Here is a 27,277-nt window from a genome sequence, read left to right as displayed (position 1 = left end):
GGTTTATTTACTTTTAAAAAAGATTTGCATGCATCTCAAAGGGACAGAAAAAGGATTTCAATTACAAGTTTTAACAAAGAAATGCTCTAAGAAAAGAGGGGAGGAAAATCTTCCCCATTTTTGAACCAGGGAAAATTCAAGTTTTTAATATTTGGATTTACTCTAACAGGAAACTCTGTAAAACTTAATTTGAGTCAAATGACAATTTTTTTTTTCTGAGAGTTTGGTTTTGTTTTCCTTGACAAGTAATTTTAAACTTCATCAGGAAATGCATAATCTCAAAAGAATAGGTACGAAATTTTATTGGAAATGCATACTATTGTAAACATAATTTAAAATTTGGTGCTGGCTTCAAAGGAGAATAGAAACAGAGCCAAATACATAAGAACTGAATATGTGTTAAAATTGTTATTTAAAACTGGAAATAGTTTGGAATATTCAGGTAATGATTTGGGAAAAGAAGGTTAATAATGGTACATGAATTCAGCATGTAAAGTTAAAAAGCAAACCATCAATTACTTAGAATATAAATAAAAAGTTTTAAAGGACATAATTTGATATAGCATGAAACAAAAGCAAAAACAACAAAGATATAACAAAGCGAAATCACAGACTGAGAAAATACATTGAATGATTATGAGACAGATTTAACACTCGTGCATAAACTACTCACAAATTAATTGAAAGATGAACATCCAATATACAATAAAAATAGAAAAAGAATATCCTGTTGCAGATTTTCATACAATCTACAATGCAGTGGACTGCCAGACGCTTCAGTATTCTATTTACTATTGCAAAAGAAAATATTTGGACAGTTAAATTATGACAGGCCGTTTACTTTAAGATGCATTACAAATCTAATTTCAAAGCTATTAAAATGTGACAAAAAGCATGTATTAGAAACACTGAAATGTAGTCATAAGAAAGTACAATTAGTTACTATGTATATGAAAACTTTGTAGCATCACCAGACATCAAGGAAATCTTAAAATGAACATGAAACACTTTTGTCTACAGGTTTCAAGTTTCATTCCTTTTAGAAATTACTGCATTAAGTAAAAACCCACATAGAAATTTCCCGAATTTTATTTTCTTCATACCACTTACCCCAGTGATTTCTCTTTGACAGGTCCCAGGAAATGATGGTAGAGTAAATTTGTAGAATGATGCTATTTATGTGGCCATTTTATGGTCAGGAATTTTTGGTGTCTGTTCAGAGCATTTGAGTTTCTCTGCATTTCTCCAGTATCTAGATCTTCTTAAACTATGTTTTGTGCCTACTCAGTGAATTTGGCCCAAGTTTACTGAAAACCCAGCTTCATATTTTAGAAGTCAGTAAATTTCAAGATAAGTGGCAGTTTGGGGTCATTGGTGAAGACTTTAGATAAAGTGAACTTTTGCTTTGGGCTCAGGTCTGAAACTACTCTTTTGAAACAAGGAGGAGGACCACCTAGGAGACATCATCCTGATCCGACACTTTTCACTGAACTATATGAAAGTGTGCATGGTATAATTGTAGTAACAGATGAATTAACAAGAAAGAAAAAAGGTGAAGATAACCATATAAACACCAGGAATTCAAACAAAATATTATCAACACCTGAAGTCCCTCCTAAGGGACCATTCTCTGTTACTACTCCTGTCCTCAAAAGTAGCCCCATCCTGACTTCTTTCTTTGTCATAAAAACCTACATAGTTCCCTTGGAACTACAGTTTTTATAGTTTTTATCCAGATAATATGCACAGAAGTGGAACTGCTGGATCATATTTCGTTGCTCAGTTGCAATAGTGGGATGCCATGTGACTCCATGGACCCCAGTGCACCAGGCTTCCCTGTTCTTCACTATCTCCTGGAGTTTGCTTACACTCGTGTCCATTGAGTGAATGATGCCATCCTATCATCTCATCCTCTGTTGCCCCCTTCTCCTTTAGCCTTCAGTCTCCAAGCATCAGGGTCTTTTCCAGTGAGTCAGCTCTTTGCATCAGGTGGCTAAAGTATTGGAGCTTCAGCTTCAACATCCATCCTTCCAATGAATATTCAGGACTGATTTCCTTTAGGATTGACTGGTTTGATCTCTTTGCAATCCAAGAGACTCTTAAGAGTCTTCTCCATCACCACAATTTGAAAGCCTCAATTCTTTGCACTCAGCCTTCTTTATGGTCCAGCTCTCACATCTGTACATGACTACTGGAACCATAGCTTTGAATATATGGACCTTTGTTGGCAAAGTGATGGCTCTGTTTTTTAATATGCTGTCTAAGTATGTGATAGCTTTTCTTCTAAGGAACAAGCATCTTTTAACTTCATGGCTGTAGTCACTGTCTGGAGCCCAAGAAAATAAAATCTGCCACTGTTTGCACTTTTCCCCCACCTATTTGCCATGAATTGATGGGACTAGATGTCATGATCGTTGTTTTTGAATGTTGAGTTTTAAGCCAGTTTTTTCACTCTCCTCTTTCATCTTCATCAAGAGGCTCTTTAGTTCCTCTTCACTTTCTGCCACTAGAGTGCTATTATCTGCATATTTGAGGTTGTTGATATACAACCTTATATCAACAATATGAGGCAATCTTGATTCCAACTTGTGATTCATCCAGCCTGGCATTTCATAATATATACTTGCATAGAAGTTAAATAAGCAAGGTGACACTATACAGCCTTGAGGTACTCCTTTCCCAATCTGGAACCAGTCACTTGTTCCGTGTCTGGTTCTAACTGTTGCTTCTTGACCCGCATACAGGTTTCTCAGGGGGCAGGTAAGTGGTCTGGTATTCCCATCTCTTTAAGAATTTTCTGCAGTTTTTTGGGATCCACACAGTCAGAGGTTTTAGCATACTTATTGAAGCAAATCCTCTTGCTTTCTCAAGGATCCAATGAATGTTGGCAATTTGATCTCTGGTTCCTCTGCCTTTTCTAAACCCAATTTGTACATCTGGAAGCTCTCAGTTCATGTACTTCTGAAGTCTAGCTTGAGGGATTTTGAGCATAACCTTGCTAGCGTGTGAAATGAGCACAATTGTAGGGTAGTATGAGCAACATTCTTTGGCATTGCCTTTCTTTGGAATTGGAATGAAACTGAACTTTTTCAGTCCTGTGGCCACAGCTGAGTTTTCCTAACTTGTTGACATATTAAGTCATCTTTTAGGATTTTAAATAACTCAGCTAGAATTCCATCACTTCCACTAGCTTTGTTCATAGTAAGGCTTCCTAAGGTCCACTTGACTTCACACTCTAGGATGTCTGACACTGAGTGTGTGACCACACGGTCATGGTTATCCGGGTCATCAAGACCTTTCTTGTATAGTTCTGTTTATTCTTACTACCTCTTCTTAATATTTTCTGCTTCTATTAGGTCTTTACTGTCTCTGTCCTTTATTGTGCTCATCCTTGCATGAAATGTTCCCTTGATATCTCCAGTTTTCTTTTTTTTTAATTATTTTAATTTGAGGCTGATTACAGTTTTGTAGTGTTTTTTGCCATACATTGACATGAATCAGCCATGGGTGTACATTTGTTCCTCATCCTGAACCCCCTCCCACCTCCCTCCCCATCCCATCCATCACAGTTATCCCAGGGCACCAGCCCTGATCTCCAGTTTTCTTGAAGAGATCTCTAGCCTTTTCCATTCTATTGTTTTCCTCTACTCCTTTACATTGTTCATTTAAAAAAGGGCTTCTTGTCTCTCCTTGCTATTCTCTCAAATTCAGTTGAGTATATCTTTCCCTTTCTCCCTTGCCTTTCACTTCTCTTCTTTCCTCAGCTATTTGTAAGGCCTCCTCAGGTGAGCATTTTGCCTTCTTGCATTTCTTTTTCTTTCTGATGATTTTGGTCACTGCATCCTGTACAATGTTATGACCCTCCACTCAGATCTTTAGGCATTCTGTTTATCAGGGACTTAGTTGACAAGGCAGTAATTACATGGGCATATAAAGCACAACATGACTGTATCTTAATGGATTGTTTTCCTTTAACAGTTAATGTTACACTCAAGGCATAAAGCAAATATATATTGCTTTGAAGTGAGCATGCTTGCTGAATGTCACCCTTTCTCTGATGATACTCTGAAAGACACAGCAAGAGAAACAGAAGTAAATTAAGTCGTTATAATTCTGTAGAGGATTGTATGATAATTTTGAAAAATGCTATTATACTATTGTAAAGGTTCGTCTAGTCAAGGCTATGGTTTTTCCTGTGGTCGTGTATGGATGTGAGAGTTGGACTGTGAAGAAGGCTGAGCACCGGAGAATTGATGCTTTTGAACTGTGGTGTTGGAGAAGACTCTTGAGAGTCCCTTGGACTGCAAGGAGATTCAACCAGTCCATTCTGAAAGAGATCAGCCCTGGGATTTCTTTGGAAGGAATGATGCTAAAGCTGAAAGTCCAGTACTTTGGTCACCTGATGCAAAGAGTTGACTCATTGGAAAAGACTCTGATGCTGGGAGGGATTGAGGGCAGGAGGAGAAGGGGACGACAGAGGATGAGATGGCTGGATGGCATCACTGACTCGATGGACGTGAGTCTGAGTGAACTCTGGGAGTTGGTGATGGACAGGGAGGCCTGGCGTGCTGCGATTCATAGGGTCGCAAAGAGTTGGACACTACTGAGCGACTGATCTGATCTGAGTTTGAAGAAATTTAGTGTGAATATTGGCTTTCCAGATTTCTCATGCTTAGATGAAATTCAGCAAATGGTGTTCTAATCTTAATAAGTGCCTTGTACAAGAAATGTTATATTGTATTACCTGTTATAAAACAAGCCTCTTGTAGGAAAATCAAAAGTTGTATGGTCATACCTCAAAAAGCTAGTAAATAGTTATTTTTCTCAACAAAGATCTTTATCTGAAGTCAAAACACAGAAAAATTATTGAAGTCTTGGTTCTTCAAGAATAGTACTTAAGTAGAACCACCTAGACCATGGAGGCCTTCAATCAGTAGGGCCTAATTCTGTCCTTGAGCCCATGTATCAAGCACTGATAGTTGATAGTACTTTGTCTATCAACTGGGATAAAGTTGGGATAAAATTAACTTAGTTTAAATTAAAATGTTAAGACTATATTTCATGTGTGAGGGGGAGGCATCTAACAATTTTAGGATGCTTCTCTGTAGGACCTTTGATAGAGAAGGGAGGTAGTGGGTAGCTCGAGCCATGTTCAATTTGCCTTTATGTCTTCTTTCTGGTTAACAAGATGTTTATCTTCCTCTTGAGTCAGTCAGTTCATTTGCTCAGTTATGTCTGACTTTTTGCAACCCCATAGACCCCATGGACTGCAGCACGCCAGGCCTCCCTGTCCATCACCAACTCCTGGAACTTGTTCAGACTCATGTTCATTGAGCTGGTGATGCCATCCAACATCTCATCCTCTGTCATCCCCTTCTCCTCCTGTCTTTCCCAGCATCAGGGTCTTTCCCAATGAGTCAGTTCTGCTAATTAGGTGCCACAGTATTGGAGCTTCAGATTCAGCATCAGTCGTTCCAATGAGTATTCAGGACTGATTTCCTTTAGGATGGACTGGTTTGATCTCCTTGCTGTCCAAGGGACTCTCAAGAGTCTTTTCCAACAGCACAGTTCAGAAACATCAGTTCTTCAGTGCTCAACTTTCTTTATGATCTAGCTCTTACATCCATACATGACTAGTGAAAAGTCCTCTTAGTGAGCAGTTAAGAAACCCTAGAAAGGGAGTTCTAGTTCTGAATAGTTCACCCTGGATTCATATTCAACACCAACCATCCCCCTGGGTTTGAACATTGCAGCAGGTGGATTTTGAAGCTCTTCACCTTAAGAAAAACCATGCCTTGGCTAGTAGAAACCAGAGAGACAGAGAAATAACATTTGGAGGCTTAATACAAATTGTTGAGTGAACACTAATGCAAAATCAGACCTAATAATTCTACCTGTAGAATTTGACTACTTAACATATATACATTATCTCCAAACATTATATTTTTTTATTCAAAAGGCTGGAGGCCTAATTTTTAACTGCTTTATTGAGGCATAATTCATGGCTGTGCAATTCACCAATTTTTATTGTAAACAGCAGTAGCTTTCAGGATATTCAGAGTTTTAGAACCATCATCATAATCCATTTTAGAGCCTTGTCATCATCCACAAAACACACCTTTTACTCCTAGCAGTCAATTCCCACTACCGTCCAACCTCTCCTAATCGTGGACACAATGAATCTACTTTCTGTCACTTGTAGGTTTGCCTGTTCCACAGTGGAGAACTTGTCTACTCCATAAATGGAATTATACAATATGTGGTGTTCTTGAATGACTTCTCTCACTTACCATAAGTTTGTGAACCCTAACAGTGACTCTTACAGAATTTGGTTTCTTGTAACTGTAAGACAGTGAAGGTGGCAAGTGTGAAGGTTGACTGCTTTTGCCCACGATGCCCTAGATCCCAGCAGCGGTTCCTGCCATTCCTCAGAAGACCACCAGAGGGTGGTGTGTAGCTGCTTCTGACAAGCACACTCCCATTCGAAAGTGGTCCTTTCCGAGTTCAGTCAGTTCAGTCACACAGTCATGTCTGACTCTTTGCGACTTGGTGGACTGCAACACGCCAGGCCTCCCTGTCCATCACCAACTCCGGAGCCTTCTCAAACTCATGTCCATAGAGTGGGTGATACCATGCAACCATCTCATTCTCTGTCGTCCCCTCCTCCTCCTGCCTTCAATCTTTCCCAGCATCAGGGTCTTTTCCAATGAGTCAGTTCTTCGCATCAGGTGGCCAAAGTATTGGAGCTTCAGCTTAACATCAGTCCTTCCAATGAATATTCAGGATTGATTTTCTTTTGGATGGACTGGTTGGATCTCCTTGCAGTCCATGGGACGCTCAAGAGTCTTCTCCAACACTACAGTTCAAAAGCATCAATTCTTCGGCGCTCAGCTTTCTCTATAGTCCAAGTCTCACATCCATACATGACTACTGGAGAAACCATAGCTCTGACTAGACGGACCTCTGTCAGCAAAGTAATGTCTCTACTTTTTAATACGCTGTCTAGGTTGGTCATAACTTTCCTCCCAAGGAGCAAGCGTCTTTTAATTTCACGGCTGCAGTCACAATCTGCAGTGATTTTGGAGTCCAGGAAAATAAAGTCTGTCGCTGTTTCCATTGTTTCCTCATCTATTTGCCATGAAGTGATGGGACCAGATGCCATGATCTTAGCTTTTTGAATGTCGAGTTTTAAGCCAGCTTTTTTACTCTTTCACTTTCATCAACAGGCTCTTCAGTTCCTCTTCACTTTCTGCCATAAGGGTGGTGTCATCTGCATATCTGACATTTGACATTTCTCCTGTCAGTCTTGATTCCAGGTGAAAGCCTTTCCAAGTTAGCCTTCATCAAAACAGTTTTTATGAACTTAGGGTATTTCTTTAAGGTATTTTTGTTTGATTTTGTCTTCAATCTTGTTTGGAAGCTAATTAAAATCGCATCTAGTGATAAGTTGAACAACTGACTGAAAGTTGTTTCTTGTGATATATACAAGCATTTAATTTTATGTGTTCACCCCTTTTCTCTGCCCACCTTTGTCCCTTCCTCTCTATGTCTATACACAGCTATTTATAGGTATATCATATTTCACAATCTATATAGTTTATTAGGTATATTTTTCTATCACATTGACCTTTTTGTGATTTGGATCTTTGGGTGTGACAAGGATCTGTGTCCTTGAAAATTATGTTTCTAATTGTGGAAGAAAGGAGAAAAGATGTCACAGAGAAGTTAAGTAGAAATGTCAAAGTTTGCAGTTTGATTGGATGTATCTGTAGACAACTACCAGAATATTTTAGCATACATGTAGTATCTAGCTCTTCCCACTGAGAAGACCTAGAAAACAATGATCAAACCAGAAGTAAGGATTCCCACCATCCTAATGTTCTATATTTAATATTTAATGCCATTTTCCAATATACAAATCAAAGCTTATTGAGGAAATGACTATTCTAGTCCTGAGCAGGAGATTCACAAGAGTAACTTGAAGCATCTTGCCAAACCAGATAACAGGAAGCATTCAGAGTACAAGGGTCACATCAAAAGTACTTGAACAGATTTCAGGTGGTGAAAGATGGGGCAATTTCAGTTCAGTTGAGTTCAGTCACTCAGTCGTGTCCAACTCTTGGTGACCCCATGAAATGCAGCACACCAGGCCTCCCTGTCCATCACCAACTCCTGGAGTTCACACAAACTCATGTCCATTGAGTCGGTGATGCCATCTAAGCATCTCATCCTCTGTCGTCCCCTTCTCCTCCTCCTGCCTTTGATCTTTCTCAGCATCAGGGTCTTTTCAAATGAGTCAGCTCTTTGTATCAGGTGGCCAAAATATTGGAGTTTCAGCTTCAACATCAGTCCTTCCAATGAACACCCAGGACTGATCTCCTTTAGGATGGACTGGTTGGATCTCCTCTAAGTCCAAGGGACTCTCAAGAGTCTTCTCCAACACCAGAGTTCAAAAGCATCAATTCTTCTGGGCTGAGCTTTCTTTAGAGTCCAACTCTCACATCCATACCTGACTACTGGAAAAACCATAGCTTTGACTAGACAGACCTTTTTAAATATGCTATCTAGGTTGGTCATAACATTCTTTTCAAGGAGTAAGCGTCTTTTAATTTCATGGCTGCAGTCACCATCTGCAGTGATTTTGGAGCCCAGAAAAATAAAGTCAGCCATTGTTTCCACTGTTTCCCCATCTATTTGCCATGAAGTGATGGGACCAGATGCCATGGTCATAGTTTTCTGAATGGTCAGCTGTAAGCCAACTTTTTCACTCTCCTCTTTCACTTTCATCAAGAGGCTCTTGAGTTCTTCTTCACTTTCTGCCATAAGGGTGGTGTCATCTGCATATCTGAGGTTATTGATATTTCTCCCAGCAATCTTGATTCTAGCTTGTGCTTCATCCAGCTCAGCGTTTGTCATGTTGTACTCTGCCTATGAGTTAAAGAAGCAGGGTGACATATACAGCTTTCACGTACTCCTTTTCCTATTTGGAACCAGTCTGTTGTTCTATGTCCAGTTCTAACTGTTGCTTCCTGACCTGCATACAGGTTTCTCAAGAGGCAGATCAGGGGGTCTGGTATTCCCATGTCTTGAAGAATTTTCCACAGTTTCTTGTGATCCACACAAAGACTTTGGCATGGTCAATAAAGGAGAAGTAGATGTTTTTTTCTGGAACTCTCTTGCTTTTTCCATGATCCAATGGATCCAATGTGATCTGATTCCTCTGGCTTTTCTAAATCCAGCTTGAACATCTAGAAGCTCATGGTTCACGTACTGTTGAAGCCTGGCTTGGAAATTTGAAGTATTACTTGGCTAGTGTGTGAGATGAGTGCACTTTTGCGGTAGTTTTAGCATTCTTTGGCATTGCCTTTCTTTGTGATTGGAATGAAAACTGACCTTTTCCAGTCCTGTGGCCACTGCTGAGTTTTCCAAATTTGCTAGCATATTGAGTGCAGCACTTTCATAGCATCATGCTTTAGGATTTGAAATAGCTCCCCTGGAATTCCATCACTTCCGCTAGCTTTGTTCATAGTGATGTTTCCTAAGGCCCACATGACTTTGCATCCCAAGATGTCTGGCTCTAGGTGAGTGATCCCACTATCTGCCATTAGAGCAGTGTTATCTGCATAAATGAATTTGTTGATCTTTCTCCAGGCAATCTTGATTCCAGCTTGTGCTTCATCCCACCCAGCATCTCGCATGATGTACTGTGGCTAGAAGTTAAATAAGCAGAGTGACAATACAAGCCTTGATGTTCTCCTTTCCCAGTTTTCATGCAGTTTGTTGTTCCACGTTCAGTTGTGTTGCTTCTTGACCTGTATACAGTTTTCTCATGAGGCAGGTAATGTTTTCTGCTATTCCCATCTCTTTAAGAATTTTCCACAGTTTGTTGTGATCCACCAGGCTTTCCTGGTGGCTCAGCTGGTAAAGAATCTGCCTGCAATGTGGGAGACATGGGTTTGATCACTGGTTTGGGAAGATCTCCCAGAGAAGGGTAAGGCTATCCACTCCAGTGTTCTGGCCTGGAGAATGCATGGACTGTATAGTTCATGGGCTCGCAAAGACTTGGAAACAACTGAGAGAATTTGACTGACAGAGTCAAAGGCTTTATTTTGTGTAGTCATTGAAGCAGAAGTAGATGTTTCTCTGGAATTACCTGCTTTTCTATGATCCAACGGATGTTGGCAATTTGATCTCTTGTTCCTCTGCCTTTGAAATCCATGTTGTTCATCTGGAATTTCTTGGTTCATTTAATGTTGACCTAGCTGGAAGAATTTTGAGCATTAACTTGCTAGCCTGTGAAATGAGCACAGTTAAGCGGTAGTTTGAAGATTCTTTTGCATTGCCTTTTGTGGGATTGGAATGAAACCTAAACTTTTCCAGCCCTGTGGCTACTGCTGAGTTTTCCAAATTTGCTGGCATATTGAGTGCAGCACTTTAACAACATCATGTTAAATACCTCAGTGGAGGGATCTATCCCCTTCACAAGCTTTATTTGTAGTAATGCTTCCTAAGACCCACTTGACTTCATCCTCAAGGATGTCTGGCTCTAGGTGAGTGACCATCCCACCATAGTTTTCCATGTCATTAATGCCTTTTTTTGGGTACAATTCTTCTCTGTATTCTTGTCTGTTCTTAATACCTTCTCCTTCTGTTAGGTCCACAGCGTATCTGTCCTTAATTGCGCCCACCTTGGCATGAAATGTTCCCTTAGTATCTCTAGTTACCTTGAACAGATCTCAGGTCTTTCCCTTCTATTGCTTTCCTCTGTTTCTTTGCATTTTTCCGTTAAGGTTTCGTATCTCTCTTTGCTATTTTTTGGAACTCTGATTTAACATAGGTATATCTTTCCTCTTCTCATTTGTGTTTTGTTTCTCTTCATTTCTGAGGTATTTGTAAGGCCTTTTCAGACAAATCAGAACTTACACCCATTTCTCAAAGGGATTACTTTTGTGTGCTTCTTTGCTTTTAAATTGTGTGTGTTTCTTATATATTTTGGATATGAACCCTTATTAGACATGAGAATTGGCAGTATCTTCTCCATTTCCTACTTCACTTTTCATTTTATTGATGGTTCCCCATGCAGACGCCTTTGAGTTTGATGTAGTCTCACATGTCCACTTTTCCTTTCACTACTTTTGCTTTTGGAATTACATCCAAACTTCATTGCCAAGACTGATATACAGGAACATGGCATCACTTTTTTCTAGGTGTTTTATGGTTTCAGTTCTTCGATTCAAGGTTTTAATCCATTGGCAATTAGAAAACCTTAGATCCTGGAGATCTCTTACCAGCCCTCCCTATTTGGGGGGCAGTGTGCCTCTGGCCTCTAGAGAGTGAGCACAGACACACACATGCACACACACAAATACACACAAGCACAGTGAATATGAAAAGGACTATGGGGTGGGAACAAAAGAGGGACAGATTTGAGGAGGGTAATAAGAAGAGTATACAGGGGCTGGAGACACTGCCTGCCTGAGACACGGACTCCCACATTTCTAGGCCTTGTCTCACCAATGTCGGAGGACATCCCTGGAAGTCCATGCAGGCATCATCCCCGGTGTGCAGGTGAGGACACAGACAGGCTTTGAGAGACACAAGGACTCATCCAGGATGGAGAACAGGTAGGAATCGGGAGGTGAGCCTGGACCCAGGTCTGTCTCCTCAGAGCTGCACACAGACCCTGCCCGGGAGCTGTGTGGAGGGCTGTGTGGAGCAACTGTGTGAGCCCGGGCTGCGGGGATGAGGGATGAGCGATCAGTACCCCGAGGGCTGTGTGCACAGGTGTCAACTGTCAGTTCAAGGAAGGGGCCCCCAGGACGTGAAGTCACTTCCTTGACAGCAGATCCTAACAGGATTGGGAACCTTGTAACCAGGCACCCACCTCCTAGCAACAGCGCCATGGCCAGTTGGGGTCACTCGGCTGGAGAGACTTCATCCAGAAGGATGTTCTCCAGCTGTGTCTCAACTGACCAGGGCTTCTGCTTGAGGAAACCCTGGAGGGAGAGGTTTTTCAGATGTTTCAGGCGGTTCAGCGCTCAACCCGGATGCCTCTGGTCCTTCTAGGAGGTCACCTAAGGTAACCGCAGGCAACCTAGAGCTGGCCACACCAGGCCTGGCCGCCACTGGGAGCCCTCCCTGGGCAGCACCAGCTGCCCTCATCTCCATGTGGGGGGAAGTGGAACTTGAGGTGAGGTTCTCCCTCTGGGCAGGAACAGGTTGGTGGTTCCGTGGTGACCTGGTGGTCCTGTCACGGTCACACCTGAGGACAGGCTGGCAGTGGGGAAACAGGATCCCTGAAGTGCTCTTCTCTGTGCCAGTGTGGATCCAAGGCCCTCAAGTGGTCGGGTGTCTGCATCCTCGGTGGAGGTCTGTGGGGAGATGGTGGGCGTGTGTCTGGAGGGATGTCTGGGGGTCCGAGAAGCACCACAGACAGCTGGCCGGTGCCCTGAGACTTTCTGCCTGGCTGCCGGGCACTTGTTCACAGGGCTCCTCACCAGACTGCACACAGGAGCAGATCCATGGAGCACCCTGCTCCATCTCCCTGCATGAGGGGCTGGAGCCCCACACCAGCAACAGAGCCCAGGGCGGGCACAGGGTGAGTGCCAGCCAGGAGGCGATCCTACACCCAGGAAGTTCCGGGTCCCAGAGCCACCCTGGCCCTCCCCTGGGTCCCTCCTAGAGTCCTGCTCCCAAAGGATCCTGGGACTGTCAGCTCTGCAAGGCACCCTTGTGGCCCAGGGCCTACTTGTCCAGATGCAAAATCTCTGTTCACCTCCATGTGGGAATCTCAGAAAGAGGTTGTGATAGGATTTCACTTCTTGTTCCCCAAGGAGCCTTTCTGCATTTTTCTACAGTTAATCCTGTATTAACTCCATCCCAGGTATCCATGTGGGCCTGAGAATCCTAATGCTTCTCACCCCTGGTTCAGCCCCTCTCACCCCAGTTCTCATCCCCAGAATGGGATGTTGTGGTCACCACCACAGGGATGATGCATACAAAGTGCCCCGAGATGCCTACACATAACCATGGCCCAGCGCCAGTTCACTCGTGATGCCAGGACGATTATTCTGCGGAGGGCACTGCTGCCCCTCCTCCTGACATGAGTCCTGGAGGCTTGGGGACTCGGTTTGAGCTCCAGAACGTGCCTTCCTGGAATCTTTGGTGCCGCATCTGACTCGTGTCTCTGCTGTGTTCCACCCCAGGGGGAAAGTGTCCACAGGGAACAGGAATGAGACCGGCAGGTTGTGGAGTGTCCGGAGACGCAGACTGGAGACGTTGGTGGACAACCTGGTGCCTGCATTCCTGGGTGGTGACCCTGCCTACCTCCCCACATTCCTGGGCACCTACAGGGCTTTTGGCACCCCCCAGCAGGTGCTGGACCTTCTCTTCACGAGGTGAGCACTTCCCCTCCCCCACTGGGTACTCGGGGAGACCTGGCCACCTTCCAGCTGTGAGTCGTAGGAATGTCTCTCCACCTCTGTGAGCCCCAGTTGGCCCCCCCCTGCACTTGAGGGGAAAGGGAGAAGCAGCTCCCTGGGGGGTCTAAGTGGGTGCATCCTGGAAAGTGCTTCAGTTGTAGATCCAGAGAAAGTGCAAGAAACAGCTTTCTTCCTCCTTCAGAGCCTGAATCACCTGGAAATCCTGTGCAAGCGCTCTTTCTACAGTTCAGTCCCCAGGCTTAAGCCAACCTGGGCCAGGGCACTGCCTGGGCTCTGGAGCCTCTTGGTGCTTTGCAATCAGCTGTGGCTCCGGTGTTATCCAGCTGTGGTTCTAGAGACCCCAGCAGACCTACCTTGTGTAGCAGCTGTGGCGCTGGAGCCAGTTCCTCCATTAACATCCCTGGAGCCGGTCTCAGATCATCAGTGAGCCTTGGTATCACCGAATCGATGGGCATGAGTTTGAGTCAACTCCAGGAGTTGATGATGGACAGGAAGGCCTGCCGTGCTGCAATTCATGGGGTCGAAAAGAGTCGGACACGACTGAGCGACTGAACTGAACTGACTGAACTGAACCAGTGATGCCATCCAGCCATCTCATCCTGTGTCGTCCCCTTCTCCTCCTGCCCCCAATCCCTCCCAGCATCAGAGTCTTTGACCCATGTGAATGAGCCACCTCTTTGCATGAAGTGGCCAAAGTACTGGAGTTTCAGCTTTAGCATCATTCCTTCCAATGACCACCCAGGACTGATCTCCTTTAGAATGGACTGGTTGGATCTCCTTGCAGTCCAAGGGACTCTCAAGAGTCTTCTCCAACACCACAGTTCAAAAGAATCAATTCTTCAGCGCTCAGCTTTCTTCACAGTCCAACTCTTACATCCATACATGGCTACTGGAAAGACCATAGCCTTGACTAGATGGACCTTTGTGGGCAAAGTAATGTCTCTGCTTTTTAATATGCTATCTAGGTTGGTCATAACTTTCCTTCCAAGGAGTAAGAATCTTTTAATTTCATGGCTGCAATCACCATCTGCAGTGATTTTGGAGCCAAAAATAAATAAATAAATAAGAAAGAAAGAAAGAAAGTCTGACACTGTTTACCCATCTATTTCCCATGAAGTGATGGGACCGGATGCCATGATCTTCGTTTTCTGAATGTTGAGCTTTAAGCCAACTTTTTCACTCTCCACTTTCACTTTCATCAAGAGGCTTTTTAGTTCCTCTTCACTTTCTGCCATGAGGGTGGTGTCATCTCCATATCTGAGATTATTGATATTTCTCCCGGCAATCTTGATTCCAGCTTGTGCTTCTTCCAGCACGATGTTTCTCATGATGTACTCTGCATATAAGTTAAATAAGCAGGGTGACAATATACAGCCTTGACGTACTCCTTTTCCTATTTGGAACCAGTCTGTTGTTCCATGTGCAGTTCTAACTGTTGCTTCCTGACCTGCATATAGATTTCTCAAGAGGCAGGTCAGGTGGTCTGGTATTCCCATCTCTTTCAGAATTTTCCACAGTTTATTGTGATCCACACAGTCAAAGGCTTTGGCATAGTCAATAAAGCAGAAATAGATGTTTTTCTGGAGCTCTCTTGCTTTTTCCATGATCCAGCGGATGTTGGCAATTTGATCTCTGGTTCCTCTGCCTTTTCTAAAACCAGCTTGAACATCAGGAATTTCACGGTTCACATATTGCTGAAGCCTGGCTTGGAGAATTTTGAGCATTACTTTACTTGTGTGTGAGATGAGTGCAAGTGTGTGGTAGTTTGAGAATTCTTTGGCATTGCCTTTCTTTGGGATTGGAATAAAAACTGACCTTTTCCAGTCCTGTGGCCACTGCTGAGTTTTCCAAATTTGCTGGCATATTGAGTGCAGCATTTTCACAGCATCATCTTTCAGAATTTGAAATAGCTCAACTGGAATTCCATCACCTCCACTAGCTTTGTTCATAGAGATGCTTTCTAAGGCCCACTTGACTTCACATTCCAGGATATCTGGCTCTAGGTCAGTGATCACACCATCATGATTATCTGGGTCATGAAGATCTTTTTTGTACAGTTCTTCTGTGTATTCTTGCCACCTCTTCTTAATATCTTCTGCTTCTGTTAGGTCCATACCATTTCTGTCCTTTATCGAGCCCATCTTTGCATGAAATGTTCCCTTGGTATCTCTAATTTTCTTGAAGAGATCTCTAGTCTTTCCCATTCTGTTGTTTTTCTCTATTTCTTTGCATTGACCGCTGAGGAAGGCTTTCTTATCTCTCCTTGCTATTCTTTGGAACTCTGCATTCAGATGCTTATGTCTTTCCTCTTCTCCTTTGCTTTTCACTTCTCTTCTTTTCAACGCTATTTGTAAGGCCTCCCCAGACAGCCGTTTTGCTTTTTTGCATTTCTTTTCCATGGGGATCGTCTTGATTCCTGTCTCCTGTACAATGTCATGAACCTCAGTCCATAGTTCATCAGGCACTCTATCAGATCTAGTCCCTTAAATCTATTTCTCACTTCCACTGTATAATCATAAGGGATTTGATTTAGGTCATACCTGAATGGTCTATTGGTTTTCCCTACTTTCTTCCATATAAGTCTGAATTTAGCAATAAGGAGTTCATAATCTGAGCCACAGTCAGCTCCCAGTCTTGTTTTTGCTGAGTGTATAGAGCTTCTCCATCTTTGGCTGCAAAGAGTATAATCAATCTGATTTTGGTGTTGACCATCTGGTGATGTCCATGTGTAGAGTCTTCTCTTGTGTTGTTGGAAGAGGATTTTTTCTATGACCACTGCATTCTCTTGGCAGAACTCTATTACATGAGGCCAGGGGCGGCAGCCAGGAGGAGCTACCCCATGTCCAAGGTCAGGGGCGGTGGCCGCAGGGAGCAACCCCATGTTCAAGGAGCGGTGGCTGCACGGGCACAGGAGGGCCGAGAGGAGCTATTCCATGTTCAAGGTCAGGAGTGGCGGCAGTGAAGAGGTACCCCTCATCCAAGGTAAGGAGCAGTGGCTGCGCTTTGCTGGAGCAGCTGTGAAGAGATACCCCACGTCCAAGGTAAGAGAAACTCAAGTAAGATGGTAGGTGTTGCAAGAGGGCATCAGAGGGCAGACACACTGAAACCATAATCACAGAAAACTGGTCAATCTAATCACTAGGACCACAGCCTTGTCTAACTCAATGAAACTAAGCCACGCCCTGTGGGGCCACCCAAGACGGGTGGGTCATTGTGGAGAGGCCTGACAGAATGTGGTCCATTGGAGAAGGGAATGGAAAATTACTTCAGTATTCTTGCCTTAGAACCCCATGAACAGTATGAAAAGGCAAAATGATAGGATGCTGAAAGAGGACTCCCCAGGTCGGTAGGTGCCCAATATGCTACTGGAGATCAGTGGAGAAATAACTCCAGAAAGAATGAAGGGATGGAGCCAAAGCAAAAACAATACCTACTTGTGGATGTGACTGGTGATAGAAGCAAGGTCCGATGCTGTAAAGAGCAATATTGCATAGGAACCTGGAATGTTAGGTCCATAAATCAAGGCAAATTGGAAGTGGTCAAACAAGAGATGGAAAGAGTGAACAACATTCTAGGAATCAGAGAACTCAAATGGACTGGAATGGGTGAATTTAACTCAGATGACCATTATATCTACTACTGCGGGCAGGAATCCCTCAGAAGAAATGGAGTAGCCATCATGGTCAACAAGAGTCCCAAATGCAGTACTTGGCTGCAATCTCAAACATGACAGAATGATCTCTGTTCGTTTCCAAGGCAAACCATTCAATATCACAGTAATCCAAGTCTATGCCCCAACCAGTAACGCTGAAAAAGCTGAAGTTGAATGGTTCTATGAAGACCTACAAGACCTTTTAGAACTGACACCCCAAAAACATGTACTTTTCATTAGAGGGGACTGGAATGCAAAAGTAGGAAGCCAAGAAACACCTGGAGTAACAGGCAAATTTGGCCTTGGAATACGAAATGAAGCAGGGCAAAGGCTAAAAGAGTTTTGCCAAGAGAACGCACTGTTCATAGTATACATTTAGTGTTTCCATTTCCACTTCTTCATCTGTGTTGCAGTGTGCTCTCTGCCACACATTCCCCCCTCCTGGTCCCTCACTCTGGGGAAGAAGCCTCTGAGGAGGCCCTTGTGGCCCGCCCCTGAATGAAGCAGCTCGTGTCCTAGGTGAGTCCACAGCCTCAAACCCCTGGGAGAGACTGGCAGAGGCCTCTGGTGGAGTCATGGTCTGTCCTGCTCCAAAGACAGTGTGAGGTCCAGTCTGTGGTCATCACCTTGCTTCTTTTTCATTTGTTGCCTCCCCAGATCTGCTCCTCTTTGACCCCATGCCCTACTGTCACTTCTTCTGATGTTAGTGTGAGTGTCGTGTATATTTGTGTGGACACCCGCAGACATCTAATCCAGGTAAGTGGAGATGTTCTGAGGTTCTTGGCTCTCTAATTCCCAAAGCCAAGCCTGTGTGTGTGGTGCAGCCCTAGCCTAGGATGGCCTGAGACTCTGCCCCTGCCCTGGGCCCTGGATTTTCCCACTCCTATCAGGGCCTCAATTTTCCAAAAGGACAGTGACCAATTAAGCAAGGAGCTTTCAAAGGCTGCACACAGTCTGCCCAGGCTTCCACATCTCTGGGTGGTTTGCAACTGGGTGACATGAGCAACCCCAGGCCTCCCTCATAGTTGGAAGGCACCCCCCAATGGCTCTGTGGGCCTCTCTTTGCTGAGATGAGGAAGAGAATTCACACTCACTTAACTTCATGCCCTGAAGGATAAGGAACATTTCTCCCCAAAACGGCTGAGGCACTGTGAGTGATACAAGATGACTTGGACATGGACCACGTGCTAGAATGTGATCTGCAGACTAGATGGGCCGTCTTTACCTGTGCTACCTACCGGAGGAGATCTCTCTGAAATGGGGATTGTCACTTTAAAGTTCACACTGTGTTTTAATGCAGAAGTAATATTTTCCTGATAGTAGATATTGGAGTTTAGAGCACAACTGAAATAATAATGTTTGGGTCATGCAGACAGTCCCGTTATGGAAGCAGATTGGGGAGAGAGTGGGTCAGGACTTCAGTAAATACAAAGTAAGTTGCCCTGTGGTCTAAGAGGAAATCGACTGATTGGCCCCCGCAGTTGTCATGCCCCAGGGTTCCTCAGGTGGAATTACCACAGGAGCTTGTGTGGGGAGCCCCAGGCACCTTCAGTCCTGATTGCCATGAGAGTCCGATCCCTGGGGCCTAGGCCTCAGAGAGCAGCATTCTCCAGTGTGGACGTCTGCAGACTGGGCATGGAGACAGTGGCGGCTTAGATGCCTGAGAGCAACTCTCGCAGGTGTCCCCGCTTTCTTCAGTAACAGCAAGGCTGTTCCTTTCCGCCTGGGTCCCTGTGGGCACTTTTCTCTGGCTGTTTCAGAGTGGATCTGAGAGCTCTTGCTGGGACTTCAGTCTTCCCTGCTCTTTTTCTGCCTCTTCTCCTCTTCCTCCCTGCCATGATAAAGTGTCTGAGCCAGTTGCAATAGGTTATCTAAGATGATTTGGTCCATACGCCTCTTTGAGTAGCTTACTGTGGATATCTGGATCCGACTGAGTGAGAAATCTCTCTTTTGAGATCATTCCTCCCTCTGCACTTTCGGAATCAATCTCAGGGAATCTGTGAAAGGCTTCTGTAGTCCATCTAGGGATTTACCTGGAGCTTCCCTCTCTCCCTGTTCTATGTTTGCCAACTTGGCATCGTTTAATGTCTTAGTGCCCACTCACTTGAGTCCTAACGAAGTGACTCTGATCCCATCTTCCTTTAGCCATGTTCGAATCCCAGTGTGATTCTGTGCTGGAGCCAGCTGGCAAAGTCGATCAGGTCCCGAGAACGTGCACGGCGGGGCTAAGAAAGAAACTAAAGCAAGAGACTACAAAGATGGGGTCGAGAGGTTCAGACACGTCACCACGAAGGGACGCAGTCTGACACCAACTTTATTCAACATCTCATATTTATACAGAAAAGTGTGAGAGAGACAAAACAGTTGACATTTTTTCTTGGTTAGCCTATACATCTTACAAACAGTCACAAGAAATCTTGAGAGCATGGGAATGGCTCCCTGTTATTATTTCTTACACCAGATAACATTTCTCTGTGCGTGAGAAGTTTGCACAGAACTCCAGGTGCCTGCAGTAAATAAGCGCCTAATCTCTGGGGTGGCGGGACAGAGAGCTATGTTTGCAAGCAAACCCTCAAGGACTGAGGCAGCTCCCAGAGCTGTGTCCTTCGGACAAAGGACCCCGTTCTCACGGGCAGCTCCCCGCAATTCTGTTGTGGGGGCAGTCTGATTCCTAGTAGGGAAGGTGGCTATCTCGCCCTCTTCCTCTTCTGCCAATTCCTTACCAAGCCATTCATCCCCATAGGCAATCCCTCCCCGGGGTCCCCCTGCTGGGTGACGGGCTGCCGCCTGCCTAGATAGAGGAACTCAGCCATGCCCACCTCATAGGTTACTTATAAATCTCAAAATATCCATGCTGAGGAAAAGCATCCAGATACAGAACAATGTCATTTCTGAAGAAAGCAGATTAGTGGTTGCCCGGGGATGGGTGGGAGGCGTGGGTGACCAGGAGCATGAAGCAAACGTGGGGAGCAGTCTCTATGTCTTAATCTTAATTCCACTGATGCTTTTCTGGATATATACATGTGTGAGACCTTACTGAATTGCACATTTTAGACGTGGGTTTTTTTTTTTTTTAAACCTCATCTGTACATCCATGAAGCTGTGATTAAAGCACACAGAGTGAAGGATATGAAGCACAGATTTCCCTAGTCGGTGCTGACAGTTGAAGCCCCTGGTGCCACGGAAAGTCCACACCCCTGTCCCCCACGCAGGGTGTCCGTGATGCACCAGGGCAGTTGTGCTTCCTGCAAGGGTGCCAGGAATTCTCAGGCTCTGGAAATGGGAAACCCTCATATCAAATAGGTGATAGCTGAGAAGGAGCCTTCCCTCCTCTTGACCAAACCATCATCAGGTGAAGTCTTTGATTTTCAAGTGTTTCATATAAGTCCATGATGAGTAACTACCATAGAACATAGGTTTGTCACCAGTCTACCTGTAAAGGAGTCTTCTCAGCCCCCAGCATCTTAGATCATTGGATTCCTTGGGAGAAACCTTACCTCCATCTTGGGTAAATGGGTAACATGTGTAAATGGTTTTCCATGGGATTCACGTTACTGCAATTATGCAATCAAGGCCCGAGCTCTTAGTTAAAAAGGTGACTTTCATACCACGTAAGGCATGCTACCATTGAAAAACCTTTGTGTAATAGCAACGGTTGAAAGTCATTTAAAACGCTCTTTGTCTTCGGTTTCGGTAAGGTCGGGGGTGTGTTTTGAGATTTACTGAGCATGGCAGTTCTTCCGATGTGAGTTTTTTTTAACACTCTCTGTCTGTTTTTTCTATTTTATTTTAAAAGGTTTTCATATTCTTTGTATGTGGTTGCTTTTAATTCCTTGTCTTATAGAGTAGAAAACACATACTTTTAAAAATTAAAAGTGCATTAATTTTTTAAAACACCATCATTATAGAGAAGGGGGACAAAAAGAAGCAAATGTAGACAAATATGGGAAATCTATTGAAAATGTGTTCATTTCCCCAGTTCCCCTATCTATCCATCACTTACTATCACTTCATTTTTGCTGTGCTTTTTTTTTTTCTTCACTTATGGCAGCTGTGCTTTTTTTTTCCTTTAGTAAAACTTAAACGTTTTCCCTTACATTTCAAAATTGAAATTACACACCACACTTACTGTACCTGAGAATTGAAGACAAAATTTTAAACAGTGGAAGTGGAGGAGGGATTTAATATGGAAATATTAAACATTAATCAATCGGAATAGAAACAGTATGTTTGATGGAGTCAAGTAAATTTTGGTTTTGGAACATGGAAGTGTAGTCTTTCTATCTGGAAATTAGATGGACTCTTTCAAGCCAATTAAAATGAGCCTATTATGAATAAGATAAATGGTTTCCCAAAAAGGATTATAGAAAAGAGAATGAAAAATTTCATCCCTATATGCTTAACATGTTAGACTATGTGCGTAAATTTCTGGAAAGCAAACATCATCAAAATTCAATCAAGAAAGATTATATATGTATGTTCTGTACACCCATATTTCCATTCATCTACTGCTAGACACATAGATTGTTTTTACGCCTTGGCTATTGAAAGTAATGCTGCAATGAATAATCAGATGTGCATGTTTTTTCATATTGGTTTATTTGTTTTCTTTGAACATAAATATTCAGTAGTGGAACTGCTGAATAACACAGTAGTTTTATTTTTAGTGTTTTGAGGAAACTCTATACTGCCTTCCAAATCGGCTACACCAATGTTCGTTCCAACCAGTTTATGAAGGTTCCCTGTACTCTACATCCTGGCCAAGATTTCATAACTGTGTTCTTTCTGATGATAGCCATTCTGTATCTCATTGTGGTTTTTATTTTCACGTGTGTGATGATTAACGACGTTGAACACCTCTTCAAATGCCTGTTGAACATCTACGTGTCGTCTTTGGGGAGATGTCTTGTTGTTCATTCGCTCAGTAGTGTTTGACCCTTTATGACCCCATGGACTGCAGGATCCCAGGCTTCCTTGTCCTCCACTATCTGCCAGAGTTTGCTGAAACCACTGTCCAATGAGTCGAGGATGCCATCCAACCACCTCATCCTCTGTCACTCCTCTTCTCCTGCCCTCAATATTTCCCAATCAGGGTCTTTTCCAGTGAGTTGTTACTGGCATCAGGCCGCCAAAGTATTGGAGCTTCTGGTTCAGCATCGGTCCATCCAATGAATATTCAGGGTCGATTTCCTTTAGGATTGACTGGTTTGATCTCCTTGCAGCACAATGCACTCGCAATAGTCTTCGCCAAGACCACAGTTCAAAAAGCAACAGTTCTTTGGTGCTCAACCTTCTTTATGGTCCATCTCTCACATCCAGACAGATCTACTGGTGACACCATAGCTTTGACTACGTAGACCTTTGTCAGCAAAGTGATGTACATGCTTTTTAAGACGCTGTGTAGGTTTGTCATAGTTTTTCTTCCAAGGAGCAAGTGTCTTTTAATTTCACGGCTGCAGTCACCATCCACAGTGATTTTGGAGCCCAATAAAATAAAGTCGGTCACTGTTTCCATTCTTTCCTCATCTATTTGACTTGAAGTGATGAACTGGATGCCATGAACTTAGTGTTTTCAATGTTGAGTTTTAAGCCAGCTTTTTCACTCCCCTCTTTCAGCTTCATCAAGAGGCTCTTTAGTTACTCTTCTCTTCCCGCCATTGAGTTCAGTTCAGTCGCTTAGTCGTGCCCAGCTCCTTGCGACCCCATGGACTGCACCATGCCAGGCCTCCCTCTCCATCACCAACTCCCAGAGTTTGCTCAAACTTGTGTCCATCGAGACGGTGATGCCATCCACCCATCTCATCCTCTGTCATCCGATTCTCCACCCGCCTTCAATCTTTCCCAGCATCAGGATCTTTTCCAATGAGTCAGTTCTTTGCATCAGGTGGCCAAAGTATTGGCATTTCAGCTTCAACACGAGTGCCTCCAGTGAATATTCAGACTGATTTCCTTTAGGTGTGATCTCCTTGCAGTCCAAGGGACTCTCAAGCGTCTTCTCTAACACCGCAGTTCAAAAGCATCAATTCTTCGGTGCTCACCTTTCTTTCTAGTCCAACTGTCTCATCCATACATGACTACTGGAGAAACCATAGCTTTGAGTGGATGGATGTTTGTTGGCAAAGTAATGTCTTGCTTTCTAATGTGCTGTATAGGTTAGTTATAGCTTTTCTTCCAAGGAGCAAGCGCCTTTCAATTTCATGGCTGCAGTCACCACCTGCAGGCATTTTGGAGCCCAGAAAGATAAAGTCTGTCACTCTCCCACTGTTTCCCCATCTATTTGCTATGAAATGATGGGACCGGATGCCATAATGTAACTTTTTTGAGTGTTGAGCTTTATGCCAACTTTTTCACTCTCCTCTTTCACTTTCATCGAGAGGCTCTTTAGTTCCCTTCGCTTTTGGCCATAAGAATGGTGTCATCTGCGTATCTGAGGTGATTGATATTTCGCCCTCCCACAAACTGGACATTCTTGAGTCCTAGTCCAGCTTGTGCTTCTTCCAGCCCAGCGTTTCTCATGATGTCCTCTGCATATAAGTTAAAGAAGCAGGGTGACAATATACAGCCTTGACATACTCCTTTCCCGATTTGGAATCAGTCTGTTGGTCCATGTCCAGTTCTAACTGTTGCTACTCAACCTGCATACAGATTTCTCAGGAGGCAGGTCAGGTGGGCTGGTATCCCCATCTCTTGAAGAATTTTCCACAGTTTCTTGTGATCCACACAGTCAAAGGCTTTGGCATAGTCAATAACGCAGAAGTAGATGTTTCTCTGGAACCCTCTTGCTTTTTCCATGATCCAACGGATGTTGGCAATCTGATCTTTGATGCCTCTGGGTTTTCTAACTCCAGCTTGAATATCTGGAAGCTCACAGTTCATGTACTGTGAAGCCTAGCGTGGAGAATATGGAGCATTACTTTGCTACTGTGTGAGATGAGTGCAATTGTGAAGTCGTTTTAGCATTCTTTGGTATTGCCTTTCTTTGGGACCAGAATCAAAACTGACCTTTTCCAGTCCTGTGGCCACTGCTGAGTTTTCCAAACTTGCTGGCATATTTAGTGCAGCACGTTCACAGCCTCGCCTTTTAGGATTTGAGATAGTTTCCCTGGAGTTCCATCACCTCCACGAGCTTTGTTCATAGTCATGTTTCCTAAGGCCCACTTGACTTTGCATCCCAAGATGTCTGGCTCTAGTTGAGTGATCACACCATCTTCTCTAGGTGAGTGATCATACAATGTGCAAACGGCGGTGTTATCTGCATATCTGTGGTTACTGATACTTCTCCAGGCAATCTTGACTCCAGCTTGTGCTTCATCCAGCCCAGCATTTCGCATGATGTACTGTGGCTAGAAGTTAAATAAGCAGGGTGACAATATACAGCTTTGATGTTCTCCTTTCCCAATTTTGACCCAGTTTGTTGTTCCATGCCTGGTTCTAACTGTTGCTTCTTGACCTGTGTACAGTTTTTGCAGGAGGCAGGAAAGGTTTTCTTCTACTCCCATCTCTTGAAGAATTTTCAACTGTTTGTTATGATGCACAGAGTCAAGGCTTTATTCTATGTAGTCAATGAAGCAGAAGTAGATGTGTCTCTGGAATTACCTGCTTTTCTATGATCCAGTGGCTGTTGGCAATTTGATTTCTTGTTCCTCTGCCTTTTTGAAATCCAGCTTGTTCATCTGGAATTTCTTGGTTCATTTAGTGTTGACCTAGCTTGAAGACTTTTGAGCATTAACTTGCTAGTCTGTGAAATGAGCACAGTTATGCGGAAGGTTGAAGATTCTTTTGCAGGTCTGGATTGAAAACTGAACTTTTGCAGCCCTGTGGCTACTGCTGAGTTTTCCAAATTTGCTGGCATATTGAGTGCAGCACTTTCACAGCATCATCTTAAATAACTCAGTGGAAGGAACTATCCCCTCCACAAGCTTTATTTGTAGTAATGCTTCCTAAGACCCACTTGACTTCATCCTCAAGGATGTCTGGCTCTAGGTGAGTGACCATCCCATCATAGTTGTCCATGTCATTAATGCCTTTTTTTGTATAATTCTACTGTGTATTTTTGCCTCTTCCTAATATTTTCTGCTTCTGAGGTCCATACCATATCCATCCCTTATTGTGCCTATTTTTCCACCAAAGTTCCCTTAGTGTCTCTAATTATCTGGAAAGGATCTCAGGTCTTTCCCATTCTATTGCTTTCCTCTATTTCTTTGTATTTTTCCCTTAGGGTTTCTTATCTCTCTTTGCTATGTTTTGGAACTCTGATTTAACATGGGTATATCTTTCCTTTTCTCATTTGTGTTTTGTTTCTCTTCATTTCTGAGGTATTTGTAAGACCTTCTCAGATAAATCAGAACTTACACCCATTTCTCAATGGCGTTACTTTTGTGTGCTTCTTTGCTTTAGAATTGTGTGTGTTTCTTACATATTTTGGATAAGAACCCTTATTAGACATGAGAATTGCCAATAGGTTCTCCATTTCATCCTTCACTTATCATTTTATTGATGGTTCCCCATGCCGAGGCTTTTGAGTTTGATGTAGTTTCACTTGTTCTGTTTTCCTTTCACTTCTTTTGCTTTTGGAATTACATCCAAACTTAATTGCCAAGACTGATGTACAGGAACATAGTTTCAGTTTATTTCTAGGAGCTTAATGGTTTCGGTTCTTTTATTCAGGTTTTAATCCATTAGAAATTAGAAAGCCTTAGATCGTAAGAATCTCTTACCATCCCTCCCTATTTAGGGGCAGTGTTCCTCTGGCCTCTAGAGAGTGAGCACAGGTACAAACACGCACACACACACACACACACACACACCTGAGCAGAGTGAATATGAAAAGGACCGTAGGGTGGGAACAAAAGAGGGACAGATATGAGGAAGGTAATGAGAAGAATATACAGGGGCTGGAGGCACTGCCTGCCTGAGACAGGACTCCCACGTTTTCCAGGTCTTGTCCCACCGATATCTGAGCACATCCCTGAAGTCCATGCGGGCATCATCCCCAGTGTGCAGGTGGGGACCCGGGCAGGCTTTGAGAGACACATGGATTCATCCAGGATGGAGAACAGGTAGGAAATGGGGGGTGAGACTGGACCCAGGTCTGTCTCCTCAGAGCTGCACACAGACCCTACCCAGGAGCTGTGTGGAGGGCTGTGTGGAGTAACTGTGTGAGACCCGGGGCTGTGGGGATGAGGGATGAGTGGTCAGTATCCCGAGGGCTGTGTGCAGAGGTGTCAACTGTCAGTTCAAGGAAGGCGCCCCTGGAGGAGAAGTCACTTCCTTGACGGCAGACCCTGACAGAACTCGGAACCCTGTAACCAGGCACCCACCTCCTAGCAACAGCGCCACAGCCAGCTGGGCTCACTCGGCTGCAGAGACTTCATCCAGAAGGATGTTCTCCAGCTGTGTCTCGACTGACCAGGGCTTCTGCTTGAGGAAACCCTGGAGGGAGAGGTTTTTCAGATGTTTCAGGCGGTTCAGTGCTCAACTCGGATGCCTCTGGTCCTTTACCAGGAGGTCACCTAAGGTAACCCCAGGCAACCTAGGGCTGGCCACACCAGGCCTGGCCGCCACTGGGAGCCCTCCCTGGGCAGCGCCAGCTGCCCTCATCTCCATGTGGGGGGAAGTGGAACTTGAGGGGAGGTTCTCCCTCTGGGCAGGAACAGGTTGGTGGTTCCGTGGTGACCTGGTGGTCCTGTCACGGTCACACCTGAGGACAGGCTGGCAGTGGGGAAACAGGATCCCTGAGGTGCTCTTCTCTGTGCCAGTGTGGATCCAAGGCCCACAGGCAGTCAGGTGTCTACATCCTCGGTGGAAGTCGGTTGGGAGAGTGGTGGGCATGTGTCTGGAGGGGAGATGTCTAGGGGTCTGAGAAGTACCACAGACAGCTGGCCGGTACCCTGAGACTTTCTGCCTGGCTGCTGGGCACTTGTTCACAGGACTCCTCACCAGACTGCAGACAGGAGCTGGTCCACGGAGCACCCTGCTCCATCTCCCTGCGTGAGGGACCGGAGCCCCACACCAGCAATAGAGCCCAGGGCAGGCACAGGGTGAGTACCAGCTGGGAGGCGATCTTACAACCAGGAAGTTCCGGGTCCCAGAGCCACCCTGGCCCTGCCCTGAGTCCCTCCTAGAGTCCTGCTCCAAAAGGAACCTGGGACTGTCATCTCTGCGAGGCGCCCTCTCGGGCCAG

General features: G+C 44.3%; 1 protein-coding gene across 3 annotated transcripts in view; it reads left to right on the top strand.

Annotated features, from left to right (window-relative positions):
- Positions 1-27,277, top strand: part of LOC109553815 (ral guanine nucleotide dissociation stimulator-like) — a 71,627-nt gene that overhangs the window by 38,809 nt on the left and 5,541 nt on the right. The window contains exons 3-8 of one of the 3 annotated variants that reach the window (XM_070781893.1): positions 11,503-12,369; positions 12,488-12,598; positions 13,206-13,397; positions 26,033-26,153; positions 26,407-26,611; positions 27,024-27,134. In XM_070781893.1, coding sequence (XP_070637994.1) covers positions 13,232-13,397; positions 26,033-26,153; positions 26,407-26,611; positions 27,024-27,134 — 603 coding nt within the window. In that variant the 5' untranslated portion in view covers positions 11,503-12,369; positions 12,488-12,598; positions 13,206-13,231. Of the gene's footprint in view, positions 1-11,502; positions 12,370-12,487; positions 12,599-13,205; positions 13,398-16,234; positions 17,851-26,032; positions 26,154-26,406; positions 26,612-27,023; positions 27,135-27,277 lie in introns of those variants that run through there. The other 2 variants (XM_070781895.1, XM_070781894.1) reach the window with 2 other exon arrangements.

The sequence above is a fragment of the Bos indicus genome, chromosome 28 (assembly GCF_029378745.1).
Source record: "Bos indicus isolate NIAB-ARS_2022 breed Sahiwal x Tharparkar chromosome 28, NIAB-ARS_B.indTharparkar_mat_pri_1.0, whole genome shotgun sequence".
Classification (NCBI taxonomy): domain Eukaryota; kingdom Metazoa; phylum Chordata; class Mammalia; order Artiodactyla; family Bovidae; genus Bos; species Bos indicus.
This window is presented reverse-complemented; position numbering and strand designations above follow the sequence as displayed.